This window comes from Poecilia reticulata, linkage group LG1 (assembly GCF_000633615.1).
Source record: "Poecilia reticulata strain Guanapo linkage group LG1, Guppy_female_1.0+MT, whole genome shotgun sequence".
Lineage (NCBI taxonomy): Eukaryota > Metazoa > Chordata > Actinopteri > Cyprinodontiformes > Poeciliidae > Poecilia > Poecilia reticulata.
This window is the reverse complement of record NC_024331.1, coordinates 502,423-519,747: the sequence shown is the minus strand read 5'-3', so window position 1 is coordinate 519,747 and position 17,325 is coordinate 502,423. Positions and strand designations below refer to the sequence as shown.

Sequence of the window (17,325 nt, the reverse complement as noted above, 5' to 3'; positions counted from 1 at the left end):
GATAGCTTCCTGATGAATATGTAGATTTCCAAAGGAGAGGGTAGTAACTGCAAATTACCAGACTAGCTCTGATGGAGACAGAGGGATGGGGGTTGAGTAGAAGGAAAGTTGAGGGTGGGTGTTAGAAGGTAGGGGATCAGCTTTGATATTTCTTTGAAGGGAAGGAGAAAGAGGTGGTAATTGACTTTGCTCTTTGTTCTTCTTTCACATTTTCTCTCTCTTTCTCCTTTTCTTAATCAGACATAAAGCAGAGAGAAGTCGTGTCTCTGTTCAGTAATAAGACAAGCTGGTAAAAGAAGACAGGCAGCCAGTAGCACACAACGTGACATGCAACCATTTGCTGACTACTGTCTTGACACCTATATTCAGTGATGCTGCGACTTATTTCCAGAAATTCAATCATGAACAAGAAATATAAGAAAAATTACACAAAAATAGATGACATGGGTGATCCTCATCACTTGTAATCTCTCTAATATAATACTGCATGCATGTGCATGAACATATAAATATTTATAAGATATATCAACATTTTATTCATTTATTCATTTGTCCATCTGCAGTATCAAGGCATATCAAGGTTTTTCATGGGTTCAACATCACAAAGATTTTCCATAATGATGCTTTGACAAATAAAAGCACAAGTCTCAAATCCCAGGCAGGCCAGTGTGCAAAATAAACTTTTTTGAACTTAACATGTTATAATGTCATTCTCTCAAACACATACACAGTGTATTGCTTTGAGTCACTCATGAATTGAAGAATCCTTGAAAAGCCTTACAACCTGCTCTACCGGATGCTGCCGATTCACCCAAAGTTATAATGTGGGAGCTAGCGGCAGCAGCTGTTAGCAAACATCTGGAGGCAAGGGTGCCAATTTATGGCACCCTTGCCTCCAGATCCAGATTACTGGGTTGGACATCATTTGACTATGGTGTTTCATCTATGCAGCATTACTTTGTATTTAATATTGGGGGCTATGAAAATAACACAATAATCAAAAGAATCAGAAAAAGATAGATAATAAGACAGAAAATAAAGTTACATTTGGTAAGTATACAATTGGCAGAAAATACCAAAAACTAATGATATAAATAAAATCTTGCCTTCAAGGCCACTGGTTTATCACACCACCACTACATTCATTGATGCAAGGCAGAATGGATCCATGTTTTCATGTTGTCTGAACCAAATTCCTCCCTCTGAATATTGCAGTTGGAATTGAGTTAGGCTTTGTAGCCAGGTAATGTAGATCTTGTCAACCATTGGTGAGCCTAGTTTACTTGTAGCACAAGTTGAAACAATGCTTTTTAAGCTACTATCATCTGTAATAAGTCTGGCAATTCTTCTCTGACATCAACAGAGTATTTTTAGTCCACACAACTGTCACTCACTGGATATTTTTTTCTTTTTCAGGCCTAGCTCTGTGAAACCACAGGATGGTGAAGCTTTAGAAACCTAGTACAGCTATCAAGTTGGACTGTTACCAACAACAATGTCGTTCAGTTTCTTTCTTGGCTTAACCTTCTGCAAGTAGTCTTTTACACGTCTAGATGGACTGAGTTGCTGCCATGAGATTTGTTTGTGTTAACAAGCAACTTAACAAATGTAAGTTTCTTTTGTCATTTTATGTTTTTGCTGTTAAATGTTTTTCCCCTAAGATCATACCCGCAAGATGGGTGCTTCTTTTTTTTATTAGAATGAAATAAAAGCTTACTAAAACAATTGTCAAAAGGTACATTATGTATATATTTTTTTAAATTGGATGAAGAAAATTAGATTAAAATTTGTTTTGCTGAGTTTTGAGTGAAGATTATAAAATACGATAAAACGCAGGTTTTAAACTTTTGCTATCTGTTTTTCCCTTTTCCAGTTTAAAAACAAACTTGGTCTTCCTATTAAGTAAAAAAAAAACCAGACTACTAGAACTAAAGCCGGTAACATCTAAAAATGGCAAAATGTTGCTAAAACATATTTTCATTAGACCCACTTTTCTGCATTAAGAATATTTTTTGTTGGTCTGATATAATATTCTAATCTTAAATTTTATATTTTCATCATAATTACAATAAAAAAGAGCTGGTAAACATCACCGTGGGGCATTAATGGGTTGCGAGTTTAGAGTCCCCCCAGTAGTTGAAAAGGGGCGGGATTTGGAGTGCCCCCCATTGTTTGAAAAGGGGTGTGGGTTGGAATTCCCCCCCTGTTTGAAAAGGGGTGCGGGTGGGAGTCCCCCATTGTTTGAAAAGAGGTGCAGGTTGGAGTCCCCCCACCCCTGTTGTTTTAAAAGGAGTGCGGGTTAGAGTCCTCACCATTGTTTTAAAAGGGATGCGGGTTGGAGTCCGCCCGTTGTTTTAAAAGGGGTGTGGATTGGAGTCTCCATTGCTATTTTTTTTTCTTCTGCCGATTTGAAGGGCAGAACTTCGACTCGGCAGGAAATTTAATGTTTTTGTAATGTTTTTGATTGTTTATTCAATGTTACATGACTCTGTGTTTTTGTGTTTAATGATGTAAAGCACTTTGAAATGCCTTGCTGCTGAAATGTGCTATACAAATAATTTTATTAACCTATATATTGTATTTAACTTGTGAATTGAATTACTGAACTACATAAACTTTTCAATAATATTCTTATCTATTGAATATGACTAGTTGAGGACTAGTGCCAGAGTGATGCTGGCTCATAGGGAAACTCTCTTTTAGTTTTAGGTACCACTGCCATCAATACAGATATGAGTACAATTACACAGTTGACAATAAATAACATCTGAGAGGGTGTTCTCCATGGCTGGACATACCTTAAGTCCTGAAATATCCATCTTGAAAAGGCAACCATGCACAATTGTCTGCACAAAAATTGATTCTTATTTTTTAAATCGGCTTTAATTTTGTTTGAATCAAATACAACATGGTGCATGGACAGTGATTTGATAAGAGAATAAATAAGGAATTGAATCAATAACTGAGATCAATGGGTTCACGGACTGGTCTTCAAGCAACTTAACAAATGTAAGTTTCTTTTGTCATTTTATGTTTTTGCTGTTAAATGTTTTTCCCCTAAGATCATACCCGCAAGACAGATGACCCCACAAACAGATAAGACGAGACTTCGTTTAGGTAAAAAAAACAAAATGCTCCAGATGAACCAGGTAAGAGTAATAAAAGTAATTTCAAAGGAAATTTTGGATGACAGCAATATATGTGAGAGCTGTGAAGCAAAGCAGAATGGGTATTTGATGTGCTAATGCAATAAACATGCTAAATGCAATTTCACACTTTGAAGTTTACCAATTTTTTGAAAAGACTATTATCCATCCATCCATTTTCTATACACCCTTGTCCAGGGTGGGGTCGGGAGGGTTGCTAATGCCTATCTCCAGCGAACGTTTCGGGCGAGAGGCGGGGTCACCCTGGACAGGTCGCCAGTCTGCCGCAGGGCAACACAGAGACAGACAGGACAAACAACCATGCACACACACACACGAACACGCGCACGCACACACGCACACACACGTCTAGGGAGATTTTAAAGAGACCAATTAACCTGACAGTCATGTTTTTGGACTGCGGGAGGAAGTCGGAGTGCCTGGAGAATGCACAGGGAGAACATGCAAACTCCATGCAGAAAGACCCTGGGCCGGGAATCAAACCCAAGGCAACAGTGTTATCAACTGTGCCACTGTACAGCCTGAAAAGACTATTATTAATATAAAAAAATAAATGTAAAAAATCATGTGTTTATTTTGAGGAATTTAGTTCAATATTTTAAATGGCCAAATATTTTTACAGATATCTGGGTAAATCCACAGCACTGGTTTCCATTGTAGAAAGGTTTGAACAGTCGTTTTCATGAGACAAGCCTCCTGAGTGACCAGTTTGTTTGCACATGTGAATAAAAATCAATTGTTTTAGTCCTGTTCTTAACATTTCACACATGTTGATGGAGAATTTATGTACAATGTAATGTAATGTCATTGATAGGCTGACATAGATTTCAAAAGTTTGTTTTTGAAGTAGAAGAGACAAACAACGAGAGTGGGTGGAAGACCTGGAGAGCCACAACGATGATGGACAGACAGAGTTGGAAGTATGGAGAAAAAGCACAGCGTGTCCATTAGCTGTCCAGTGTGGGAAGCAGAGGTCAGACAGCAACTACTAACGATCAGTTCAGTCCTAATGGCAGCAACAGTAGCAGATAATGAGTGTTGGGGGACGTGAACCCAACCTATTAACTATAAAACCGTGTGTCTGAGAGGAGAACATGGACAAATTCACATAGCAGAAACACTAATGGGACAAAAAGTAAAGTTTTGGGGGAAGAAGATAGATCAGATCAGGAAGACACAGTAGAGTGTGTATGAAGATGGGGAGAAAGTGAGAAATAATTGTGCAGATGGTCTTCCTCCCGTAGTAACAGACATGTTGGTAGAAATAGAGGCAAAAGTAAAATGCCATACGGCTGTGTGATCTGCACTCTTTTCTCCCCCTATCACTGTGTCCAACATCTTCTTTCTCAGGGGAAATCTATCAGTTTAGCTTGTCTGGATATTATCTCCCCAACTGCCTACCTCCTTTCCAGTCTTCTTTCTCATTTCCTTGCCACTTCTGAGTCGTTGTTTTAACTGAGATTATTTTTTTTTTTTTAATGCATTTATTTATTTTCAATTTTACCAAAAAGAAGTGTAAGAGGGTGATAAGCTTGTTATTACCTGTTTTCTGAGCAGTGGCTAACAAATGTCTACAGTGTAGACAGTTTGTCTTTAGTTAAGCTCTATTGAAGATACATCCTGTTTTACACTTTCCTTCATACAGAGGTTCTGGACCCTCGGTCATTGAGAAATGATTGCTTGCTGGAGGAGTGGACTCTGTTGAAGTTTTAAACAATTGGATCTGATTTTACATCTTATATTTGGCCGTTACGGTTGCAATGCAGTTCTTGATGAAGCTTACAGGAAACTGCATGGACTGTAATGCAGTAGGGCCATGATATATTTCTTTTCAGCAATAAAATGTCTTAAGTTGTTCTTTTGTGCTGAATTTAATTACTCAACATTCTGAAGTTTGGCTAACACAGATTGAATGGATTCATTGATTTGCTGTTGCCAAACTATAACCCTAAAACAGTACAGAAAATGAACATTATTCTTTACAACTTCTCCTGTTCTCTGACTGGCCAGGGTAAAATCCCTCCTGAGAAATCAAGTTCAATGGGAGAAATCCCCGATGGAGCACAAAAGGAAAATGATAATCGTGTGGAATGGAAGGAAATTGTCAGACTAGTTTTAACCAGTAGTGAAAAAAAAATGGTAACACTTTATTTGAAGGGGGGTGAATAAGACTGACATGACATCGTTGTAAACATGACATAACACCTGTCAAACATGAAAAAGCCTTCATGAATATTTATGATTGTTGTCATAAAGCGTCATTCGGTAAATTATGACACTTTTAATACAAAGTTGACATTATTGAAAATGTCTTTGTTATGACAACTTGACATTAACCAAGAAATCATTACTGATATAAATATTAAATTTGTTATAAAAGTATTACTGATTGCACTTTAAAAATTAGGTAACTTTATGTTATCAAAGGTAAAGTTTAAACAGACAAACTGTTTATGACTGCATAAATATTCATGAAGACCGCTTAAGAGTGTGACCCCCCATGAAAGTGCCATGACAGTCTTATTCACCCCCCTTCAAATAAAGTGTTACCAAAAAAATTTAATATCTGAATTTCCTCTTTATGGGACAATGAAGACTGTTTCTATTCTATTCTACTTTTAATGTTTTTGAAGTACCATAGGAAGTGCCCCTGTCCCACTTATTCCTGGGTATTGACATGAATCTGCTGAAAGAAGTCTCCAAGTCATTGCTTTCACTTTAAAGAAAATCAACCGTAGCTGTTTGGAAATATTTCCCTTTATGAAAAATCCAAAATAAAATAAAAGTCATTGTGTGCAACTACAGGAGTGTTACCCCTTTTCATTTATTCAATTAGTGAATAAAATCTTGAGCATACAAGCAATAAGTTGGAACTATCCATAGCTGATGCTGTTTTCAAACTGTAAAAAGTGTCATGATCCGTGTTTCTGTGTGTTTATTTTGAGATTTTCTGTGTTTAGTCCTGTTTCCCTGTGAGTCTCTGTCCTGTCTTCCCCGTTGATTGATCCCAGCTGTGTCTCGTTCCTGTGATTACCCTCCCAGTGTATTTAGTCTCACCTGTTGTCTGTATTCCTCGTGGGATCCTTGTCAATTGTCTAATGTTGTCTGCGTTTGTCGTCACGCGCCAGTAGAACTGCTAAGTCCTGGTTTGTGTTCGCTCTTATGATGTCCTTCAAGTCAGTTGAAGGACATCATAACATCTATTACCGAGCATTATTATCATTAGATCCATCAAATTCATCATCTTACCTGGGTCTCAGCGTTCATTCCTCACCACTTCCACCCACCATTCCTGACAAAACGGTGTTTCAATCTGAACAATATGTGCATTGATAGGGTAACCACAACTAATTTTCTCTTTAAGTATTTTTTTTACATGTTTTCATTAGCAAACAGATTATTTTAAAAGTTAAAAGAATTACTGATTTTCTCTATTAAACAAATCTGATTACATATCATTAAGCACACATTTGTTCTTATCCCTGGCATATTTAGGTTTAAAATCATCTTTTTTACCAACATGATTGTTTGAAATGCATTTTTTTTAAATCCACTGGGAAAAAACATGGATCTAATGCTAAGTAGATTCTCATGATTTTCTGAAGGTAGAGATCATGTCTGGCTGGCATTTTTAAGTGAAATGCAAATAGGAGATTTTAAAAATGGCAGTTATTTTGCTTTGTTTATCATGTGTTGAGAAATGCCTGCTTCATTTTCTGTTGATTGAAGGAAAAAAAAATTACAACAAACTCTGCCAGGGGTATCAATATATGTAGGCTCATCTGTAAATTTTTATTTAGAGACCTCAGGTTATCATTCTGGAAAACTTGTGTCAAGTTGTAACTTTAGAAAATGTTTTTAAAGAGAGTGAGTAGTTAAAATAAACTACCAAGTGATGACAGGAAGGGGGAAAAAAACCTTTAAGCATTTTGTAAGTAACTGCATGTCCTTGTTCTTAGTTGTAGTTAAAAATTCATCACAAAAGAGGCTGCAAAGCCCTGTGACATTACAATGCTCTCTCATCAGTGTAATCATTGCTGATTGACAGCAACACACTGACACAGCTGTGTGAGGGTGTGGAGAATTCTGTATCTGAAAAACTGTACAATAAAACAGAGAAAATTAATGAAAAATGATAGATGGAGTTTTAGGACAGAATATATAGAGATGAACTCAGAGACAGGAAGAGATGAAAGGCTACTCCATCCAGAGATTAGAATGTAATCCATCGTTGAATGGATTCTCTCAGATTACAGCTTGTTCGCCTATTAAATCTGTCAGTCAACTCCCAATACTGTCAGAGAGAAGGCGCCTGAGTGTGTGTATGATCTTTCTGTGACTGGAGATCTGTGTGTTTTAAGCCTTTTAGACAAATCTCTGCAGAGACCTTGAGAGCAGAGGGATTGGCTGAGGGCTGAGTTCACACTCACACACACGCAAGCACACCCACACACACACACACATGCACACACGCATCAGTTTGCACACACACACACGCACACACACAGACAAATGCACACAGGAGAAGGCTGGTGTTAGCTGACTGTGTATTAATAGAGTTGTCAGATATGTGTCTGCAGGATTCACAGCCAGCTAACACATATCACACTGACACCACATATACAGCAAAGAGACAAAGTTTAAATGAAAGGAGAATGAGAAGCAAAAAAAAGAAAAAGTGACAGATGAAAGCAATCTGAAAACCAGATGTAAAAAATTAAGATTTTACAGAGTAGTTTTTGCTGTGTACACAAAAAGTAAATGAAGAGGAAAAAGTGATTCTTTGCTGATCTCCCCAGAGGATACTGCAGAAGCTCAAGAAATGAGGTGAGTGTCTCTTTGCATGTCATGGTGCTCATTAATGCTGCATGCTGACAACTAAGTGTCATCGTCAGAGCACCCTTGCCTCAGAATGCCAATAAAAAAAAATATAAAGAAAAAACACAAGCCAAGACATGCAGCTTTCTAAAACAATGCCACATGGCACAGAGTTGCAGATCCAAGCCCAAAGGGAGGCAGACACAGGCAACCAGAAATACAGAGAGTGGATGGAGAAAGGTGTATTATTTCCTTCAGCTGCCAACTCAGAAACCTATTGTCACTTCATACAAGTTGTGTGAGGAACGGGAAGTAGTTAGAAAAAAAAACATGTAGCAGGTATGGTGAGGCAGAGCAGGAGTTAATATCTCCATGGGGCTCAATTATCACTTCATTATTTGGCCAGATTTTAAGGTGCTAAACAAAACCCAAACTAACACAATGAGACGACATTTTAGCAGCACTACAGTGGCGCAACAGCATGTATGTCTACTTGTTGCTTACCTGTCTTCTATTTGACACAGTAGAGAAAAGAAATGAAAGCTGATGGCTTGGATGTGTTTAATTTAGCCCATTTGCTTTTCACATTAGTGAAATGTGCCTTACACGTTTATTATTATAAATTTCAATTTCTACATTTGTATGTACATTTTATAACATTGTACAAAATATTAACATTAAAACGCTGATACAACAGTTGTGTTAAAGTACCTGTAGGTTCCACAGATTACCAGAAAACCGAATGCTGGAATTGGAATTTAACTTTCAGTGTGGTATACATAGAGCTGGGAAATATGGATAAAAAATATCCTCATATATTTTTACTTTGTTGAAAGGTTTCAATAAGTATCACAATACAATTCTACATTAAAATTTTACTTTCTGGTGTCACATATAGCTCTGTGGTGGAGCAGGAACATATCACCTCTGGTGAACTGCCCCAGTTACAGAAATTTACATAAGTTTTGAAGGTTCACAAGCAGGCATCATAATTTATAAGTAATAGCGTGTGAGGTCAGTGGGATGGCACTGCCACGCACCCAGTTCTATGCATCAACTGTAACCCTAGCTTAATCCGGCTTTACTGGCACCGTTACTGGTGGGGGAACCCTGACTTCTTTAGCCTACATTTGAAGATAAAGAAGGATTGGGACCTCAAATACTAAATGCAGTCAGAGGACCCGCTGATCTCTCTAACATTTTATTTAGCTTCTTATTTATAGGAGTATAAACCAAAGAAAGCATGACGGAAAATTTGGATTATGTTGAAACCATGACAGTTTAAAACTTCCGTATACCTTAATACCGACATCGCAATCCTACTTCTCTTTGACATTCCTCATCAGGTAAAGACTAAGTAAAAAAAACAAAACATTAATTTCAGTATTTTTATTTTAAATATATTTTTGATGTCCTAATAAATGTGGCACCTTTGATTGTGCTAAGACAATTATTTTTTAATGTTTTAATTTTTGCCATTGTATAAATGCAAAAATTAATTGCATCAATTGGACTGTATAAATGCAGTCCAATTGATGGTTGAGTTTTTAAAAAAATGCTTAAAAAAAGATTGTTTCTGCAATAAAAGCTGAAATTATTTCCAAGCCTTTGACACATTTTACCAGGCATGTCAATAACTGTGTGGAGGGGGACTGTACATTGTTCTTTTCTAACTGCTTCTGTGAGTGAAAGACATTCCTGTGACACTTTTATTAGCCAGGAGTTAGGATGATGAAGAAGAATAATGTGACCCATATGAGCCAAGGCAGTCAGACTGAGTCTGCTACCACACTCTCATGGTTCTAACTGCAAAGCCCAATATATCCTATAGACTAGCGGTTCTCAATGTGGGCGGTACCGCCCCCCAGGGGGCATTCAGAGGACAGCAGGGGGCGCTGGCGGACATTTTTACAAAAGGGGGACGCTGGGATTCTTTTGGGGGGCGTTTGGTCGAAGGTAAACTTTACACCTTAAATGCACAACAATGCCAGTTTAGATTTTGAGCAACTTGGTAAAACTGTATTGTGTAACATTAAACCATGCTTGGCTGCAACTGTATCGATGGCAGCTCTTCTTCTATTCAGTGTTTGTTAGCTTCTGTTAGCTTCTTGGCGCAGCTCCGTTCTCCTGCTACTGGTAGCTAAAATCACGACACCCTCACTGTGTATCCCTCTGAAAAATGAACCCATTTAAATAAAGAAATCCCTCCATGATACCACGATAGAGAGCATTCATTTTATAGCGTTAACACCGGAGCTGTAAGTGGTCCGGTATGAAACAGTGTGATAGAACAACGGTACCACAGCACTTTTAAATTTCAATAATCAGAATGCAGAAATGGTTTCCGTTGTTTTAAAAGGTTTATGTCAGTCTGCCTTTTCCCCATCGATACGCTTCCCGACCGCCCTGCACCTTAGGGGCTTAAAAAAAAAAAGACGAGCACATTRCGCAAAACTCTKAAACAGGAGAAGCGGGACATAAAACGGAGCAACAAACTAGATGTGAATTATGGCATAAAAACAGAATCCGACGCTGAACAGTGAAACACATCATGTGTTGATTGGGTGGCGCAGCAGGTGATGAGTGAAGATTGCTGATGGTGCGCGTTAATAAACGATAAAATAAATCTAGCAACAGGAAAGAAACTAAAGTGGACATAGCAATAAACCAAGAGAGGATAATACTAATCAAATGAAACTAAATGGAAATGAATGAAGAACAAAATGCAAGAATAAACTAAGAAACTAAAGTAAATACAGAGGAATAAACTGGTATGGCAAGACCTTTTGAGCAATAATTAATACAGAGGTCTGTATGGCAATAAACAGACACTATTTCCAGATAAAAGATAAAATAATATTGTTGAAGTGCCGTGGGTTTGTTGAGACCATATCTAGTACTGAGAATAAATATATCTTACGGACCATAACAGTAAAGAACTTATCACTTATTTATGTTTTTAATTAGATTTTGATATATTTATTTCTTCAATATTATTTTTCATGTCAGTGTTAATGTCATGAGGCTGATGACTGTTCTTTGTCATTTCTGTCCAGTAAAACTATTAATCCATAAATCAATAGACAGGTCTATATAAAGATATAATCCATGTTTCTGTCTCATATTTGTATGGCATTAAAAGGACCTGGAACTTTTGTTTTTCCACTGAAAGMTCTGGTTTGCACAATAAATGCCATGTGGGTGAAAGTTTATGGATGATACTCTGATGTCCCATTCTCCTGAAGGCAGCACAGAGCTGCACCACCAGAAACCGACAGAAACACTGAAGAGAAGAAGAGCTATGATTAATGTACTTACAGTTCTATCCATGTTTTAATGTTGCAGAGCTCAGTCGTTTTGCAAATAGTTCAAAGTTTAAACTGGCATGTTGTACATCTTTTGTCTGGTCATTTTGTGCAATATTTAACATAACAAGAAAATGGCACAAAATAAGAATATTTTTTTCCACTCTGATTGGCTGCTGCAAGGCCTACCAATTTTAACTTGAATGTTCATTGCATTTTTTTGTAGACACCTGTGAAAATAATTTCTATTCCCATGACTTTTTTGTTCTCTGGGAAATTATTTTTGATGATAAATACAGAAACAAGCATAAAAATCAAAACATCTACAATAGTGATAGTAATATTAATGATAAAATAATTGTCAGTGCAAAGTAGCCTGCAAATTCTTTGGTGGGGGGCAGTGAGGGACCTGTGAGGGACCTGGATAAAGGCTAGGGGGGCGCTGGCCCAAAAAAGGTTGAGAAACACTGCTATAGACCTTTTTCATTTTGCAGAGTACTTAAACTCTCAGTGCTAGGCTGGCTGTCTTAACACCTGGAGGCTACGTTCTCACCTGCTGCTGATACAATTGCAGCTCCTGTTCAAATTTCATACTTCAAAAGGCCAACCTTGGCCTCTGAAATACCTGCAGGACATGTCTAATATGATTCAATGTTTTTTTCTATTGAGGTGAAGTAGGAGTCATTGCTGCCCAGTTTTGACACAGCTTGATTTGGTAAAAAGTGAGGAAAGCCAAGTGATAGATTGAATGTCACTATAATATACTCTGATCATTATTCTAAATAATTTTAAAAAGCCAAGATATTTGTGGTTTGAAAGAATGAATCGGACCTTGGCTTGAACACATTTTTACTTTTTGGTTTGATTCTGTCAGATTTAAAAACACATCAAATACTTTCCAGAAGCCAGGAACGATTTAAATGATGATCAGATACAAAATTTGTCAAGCAGAGAATTGAGTCCCACAGGTAATTGAACACATTTTTCTACATCATATAACATATAAATTGTAAGAATTAGAAATTGTAGCCTGTATCTGTCCTAATAACTATACTTTCATAAAGAGCAAGGAGAGGAATCCATCCATCCATTTTCTTTACATCCTTGTCCCTTAGTGGGGTCAGGAGGTGCTGGTGCCGATCTCCAGCTAACATTCCGGGCAAGAGGCGGGGTTCACCCTGGACAGGTCGCCAGTCTGTCGCAGGGCAACACAGAGACACACAACCATGCACACACACACTCACACCTAGGGGCAATTTGGAGAGGCCAATTAACCTGACAGTCATGGGTTTTTTTTTTTACTGTGGGAGGAAACCGGAGTACCCAGAGAAAACCCACGCATGCACAGGGAGAACATGCAAACTCCATGCAGAAAGGCCTGGGCTGGGAATCGAACCCAGACCAGAACCTTCTCGCTGCAAGGCAACAGCTCTACCAACTACGCCACTGTGCAGCTGAGAGGAATCCAGTAACAACATATTCTTTAACTTTTTTCTGTACTTTTGGAAAGAATGTCGGAGGGAAAAAATAACCATGATTCAGAAGCATTTCTTCAAATTTGAAATCCATATCTATGTTTTCTATCGATATTTAAGAAACTTTGAAAAGTTTGACTTTTTTATCCCATCTCTCTCATCCAATTTACTCCTAACAAAAACCTTTAATCAATCCCAACCAGTGTTCAATCAGTTCTAGAAATCAGTAGACATCCCTCGTATTTTGTGTCTGTTTAAGTAAAATTTGCTTGGTGGGATAGAAATGGTTTCAAACATTTGCTGTTTATTTATTTTTATTTATTTATTTTTTTCCTCTTACAGATTGTATTGTGGACATCCATATTGTACTGTCATCAGTTGATGGAAATCACCCATAAGAAAACTGAAGTACACTTATTCATGTTTTGTTTATAGGATGGTACAATTGATTGCAAATATGGGTGGTTTCCAGTTTCAAGGTACCACGATGGTAGAAGTGTTTAAAAGCCTCAAAATTACTTTCAGAAAACCAGCACTTTAAAAACAAAGAATGATCTTATTTTCAGAATTTTTGTGGCGTTTTATCACAGGTTCTAAAAATTGTCGAAGGTGCGTTTTTTAAGATTGGTCTCATGCTATGGACACCTTTTATTTCACTATGAATATAATTAAAATAATTTAAATTCATCAGCATTAATTAACATTGCACCCCCTAGCCATGTAGTTTTGTGCTTCTTTTGCATTTTATACATCACATAACTTAAGGTGCATTACACTTAATAAATATCTCCTGTGCAGAAAATCTGTTTTTTTCCTTCTTTCCTTTTCCAAAATATGTTTTTAGTAACTATAATAAGCTCATGTAGCTCAAAGAGACTTCAAAATGTTTCATATATCATACAGTTTTGCAAAGAGTTTGTTTTCACTTGGCACCAGAAAAGGTTCAGAGAATGAGCTTTTCTCACATCCTATGAAAAAAAGCTCTCATCCTATGTTGCCATTGTGACCTTCTTTTTGGCTGTTAGCTAATAGTCGCTCACCTCTGACCTTCTGCTGGATGCTTTGGATCATGACAATATTTGTTTCTGTTTACATACACAAAGATCAAATGATTCAGAGACTGAAAGCAGGAGAGTAAATGAAAATGTAAATGGTCTGTTACCTGTTAACCCACGGTTTTTCTTGCCAACTGTCCGTCAGCCAGAGAGAATGAGATGGGGACAAAATATATATGTTAGAGAAAATAACTACTGGACAAAAAGGAACACTGTGAGAGATATAATTTAGATTTGTAATATTTCCTCAGGGCATAGTAGGAAGACATGTTTAGCATAAAAAGAAGCAAAAGAAAAAAACAGCCTAGACCAGAGTTCACAAATCAGACCCTTAAAGACATCTAAAAGCTTGAGAGGAAAACTGCATAAGGAGCCTCTTTCAGAGAGAAACAGGAAAAATAAATACAGCCAAAAAATAAATGGCAGAGAAATGGATGACAGAGAGAAACAGATGGAGCAAAAATGAGGATGCTATGTTATCACAGAGTCCAGAGGAAGACTAACTGTTTGCAGCTCATCCATCAATTGACAGCTACCATAGTTCTCCTTCATTCACTCTTCTCCTCCTTCCTTTTATATTTCAGTGTTTGTATTGCTTCCTGATTTGTCACAACTTAGAAGAAGGCATGGCTATAGTTCCTGAAAAGATTGAAACAACATTCTAGTAGCAGAAGATCTACACTGGCTATTCTACTATCAGAATACTTTCTCCTCACACCTCCGTTAAGCCACTCAGTCTCACTTAACCCTGCAATGCTGGAAACGTGGTTTGTGGGAAAAAAAAGTTAACAATAACCGTTCAAGACTTCTTGTCACTTCTGTTTGAAATGAATAATTTTAAGACAATAACCAAAACATGAAACTTCTCCCAACTGTAAAAATTAACAAACAAAAAAAACCCCAACATGTTTAGGATTATATTTCGTTGTCATTGACTCAAAGAGTGGGAGGTAAAATGTGAGAAGTACTTTAGAGATAACAACATCCTCCTGAGTTCTGACAGCAAAATATGCTCAATAAGAGTTACTATTAGGAGTTTTAAAACATTATATATTTTTAAATGTAGTACAGCTGCAGGGTGGGGTCCTTTCCCTTTGATGTGTCATCACATGGATATGTTCTCCCATTTATAAGTTAAAATTAACTCACTGCAGAATGAAAAGTCATTTATCTATCTATCTATCCATCTACTCATCTAAAACATAACTGGTTAACTGCAGTACATGTACTAATATCCCAGTCTTATATTATCCCATAAACACCAGCAAAATGTAAACTGAAAACAGCAGCTAACGGTAATTTAATACATGTTACAAAACACAAAAAATTAGAGCCCAACTAAGTATCTGGATTGGATATGTTTGGAAGATGTATATATAAAAATATATATAGAAAATATAAAAACCCATAGAATAAATACATAGAAATGTCATTTTACCTTTTGGAAGTCCTTGAAATAAACAGAAAAAATAGACAGATGGACAAATAAATGATCACAGTCCTCTGTGATCAATGAAAAGGATGGATGGATGGATGGATGGATGGATGGATGGATGGATGGATGGATGGATGGATGGATGGATGGATGGAAAGAAAATAAACTCAAAATAACAGTAATATGATGCTTTTATTTACATCATAGTTTTCTTGATTTTTCCAGACAGTCCTGTACTGCACTCATCTGTTTCATTTTACAACCCCATCCTACTTACAAAGGAAATAATGCGAGGACTGTAGGCAAGTTCAGCCAGTTAACCTGAGCTGTGGCGATCTTCCACATCCTCCACAGAACAAGCAGTAAGTTTCCTGTATCACTCTGCAGTCTGTGTACCTGTGCTGTTGCCTTCCTCCAGTCTGCCCCTCATCATCCTACACACCACCCTGTAGTCCTTCATGGTTGTATATTCCCTGGCATGCTAGAAGACAAGATTATGTTGGCCAACTTGGAGATGAAGTGGAGCCTAAATGCCTAAATGGTTGGAGCCTAAATGCTAAATGAATGGTTGTTCTATAATCTTTAATAATTCAAACATTTTAAAAAGTTGGATGTCATTCATATATTGACCATTACAATTTCTTGATTGCCTGATCAGCAACAGCTCCAAATCATTATTAAACTTTTTTTTCCTGACATCTCAGATATTTGCTTTTGTACATAAATTTACTTCTGAACCTTCTGGGTTGATTATGTTGTGTGATGCATACACAAGAGCTTGAGTTATGCCCCATCGTTAATCCATAGGATTAAATATGAAGTCATCCAAACATTTGCAGTTATAACAGCTTCAACTCTTCTGGGAGGGATTTACACAAAGTTTATGAGTGAATTACAGAACATTTTGACCAAGATTCCAGAAGCACATTTTTTATGTCAGACATTGATTTTGGAGCCCTGGATCTTATTGCACAGGTATTCTGTCATGGTGTTTGCAGTGGAAGGCCAGTGAATTTTATGATGTTGTTTTTTGTGTGGGGTTTTTTCTGTGTTTTTCTGTATAATTCTCCCTGTAGTCAGGGTCTATTTTGGCTTCTAGTAGTTTCCTGTGTTTGCTGTCTAGTTTTCTGTGTATATTCCCCATTAGCCACTGATTAGTTATTACCTGCACCTGTTTTCTCTGTGATTTAAATTGAGCGCACCGTGGTTTAGGCGCGGTAGTCTCATCTTAGTCCTGTCTGAGTTTTCATCTGTGTAAGTCTGGATTCAGTTGCAAGTACTTGCCTGCGAGTTGTAACCTGTGGATTCTTGCTTTAAATGAAGAAAAGGTACCCAATGTCTCGACTCGACGCCGTGCGCCTCCTGGTTCTTGTCCAAACCAGAGAAAGTTATTCCTGACAGTGGATTTGAACACACTTGGCCATACTGATCAGAAAATCTGAATTCAATTATTTGGAGTTGTAATCAAAATTTTGAGAAATTTAGAATCTAAGTGTGACAAATATGTTTACTCAGCATAGTCAAGCTATTACATGTTAATATTAATAACTATGCAATAAATATTGTAAGTAATGTTCTAATGTTTATAGAATATTGTGTAGATGAATTGGATAAAATTGTCTGAGTTTAAAATATAATAAAAAAATTATTAAAACTTTCCCATTATTACTAACAAATACTTTGTCCTAATATTGGCAAAGAAGGTTAGCTATTAGCTCTCAAAAATATAATTGAACAAACAGATTTTTTGCTTCAAACCAAACAGATATTTTTTTCTAACGTGGGTGCATTATGTGTGTTGTCATGTTGCATTACTGGTAAATGTTATATAGGAGAGTCTAAAAGGACAAATACAAAAAGGAAGAGGCAGGATTTGGTCTGGAGAGCAGACTGCTTTGTGACTACGTTGTAATGACATGTTATTCTGAGTCATCTCAGTTCCAAACAGAAGCAGAGAAACAAAGAGGAAACAAGGGGATGGCAGACAGAGCGAAATGTGTGTGTGCATGTGTGTGTTTGTGTGTCCTCTCAACACAAACATCAGATGTTTTTGGAGCGGAATCCAATTTC

General features: G+C 37.1%; 1 protein-coding gene across 2 annotated transcripts in view; it reads right to left on the bottom strand.

Moving 5' to 3' along the window:
- The window catches only part of LOC103462363 (protein sidekick-1), a 620,157-nt gene that overhangs the window by 161,205 nt on the left and 441,627 nt on the right, over positions 1 to 17,325 (bottom strand). Inside the window, exon 7 of one of the 2 annotated variants that reach the window (XM_017305208.1) lies at positions 13,928 to 13,954. The exons of the other annotated variant lie outside the window; for it this stretch is intronic. Within the exon in view, the coding sequence (XP_017160697.1) occupies positions 13,928 to 13,954 (27 nt within the window). The remainder of the gene's footprint in view (positions 1 to 13,927; positions 13,955 to 17,325) is intronic. 2 annotated transcript variants of the gene reach the window in all.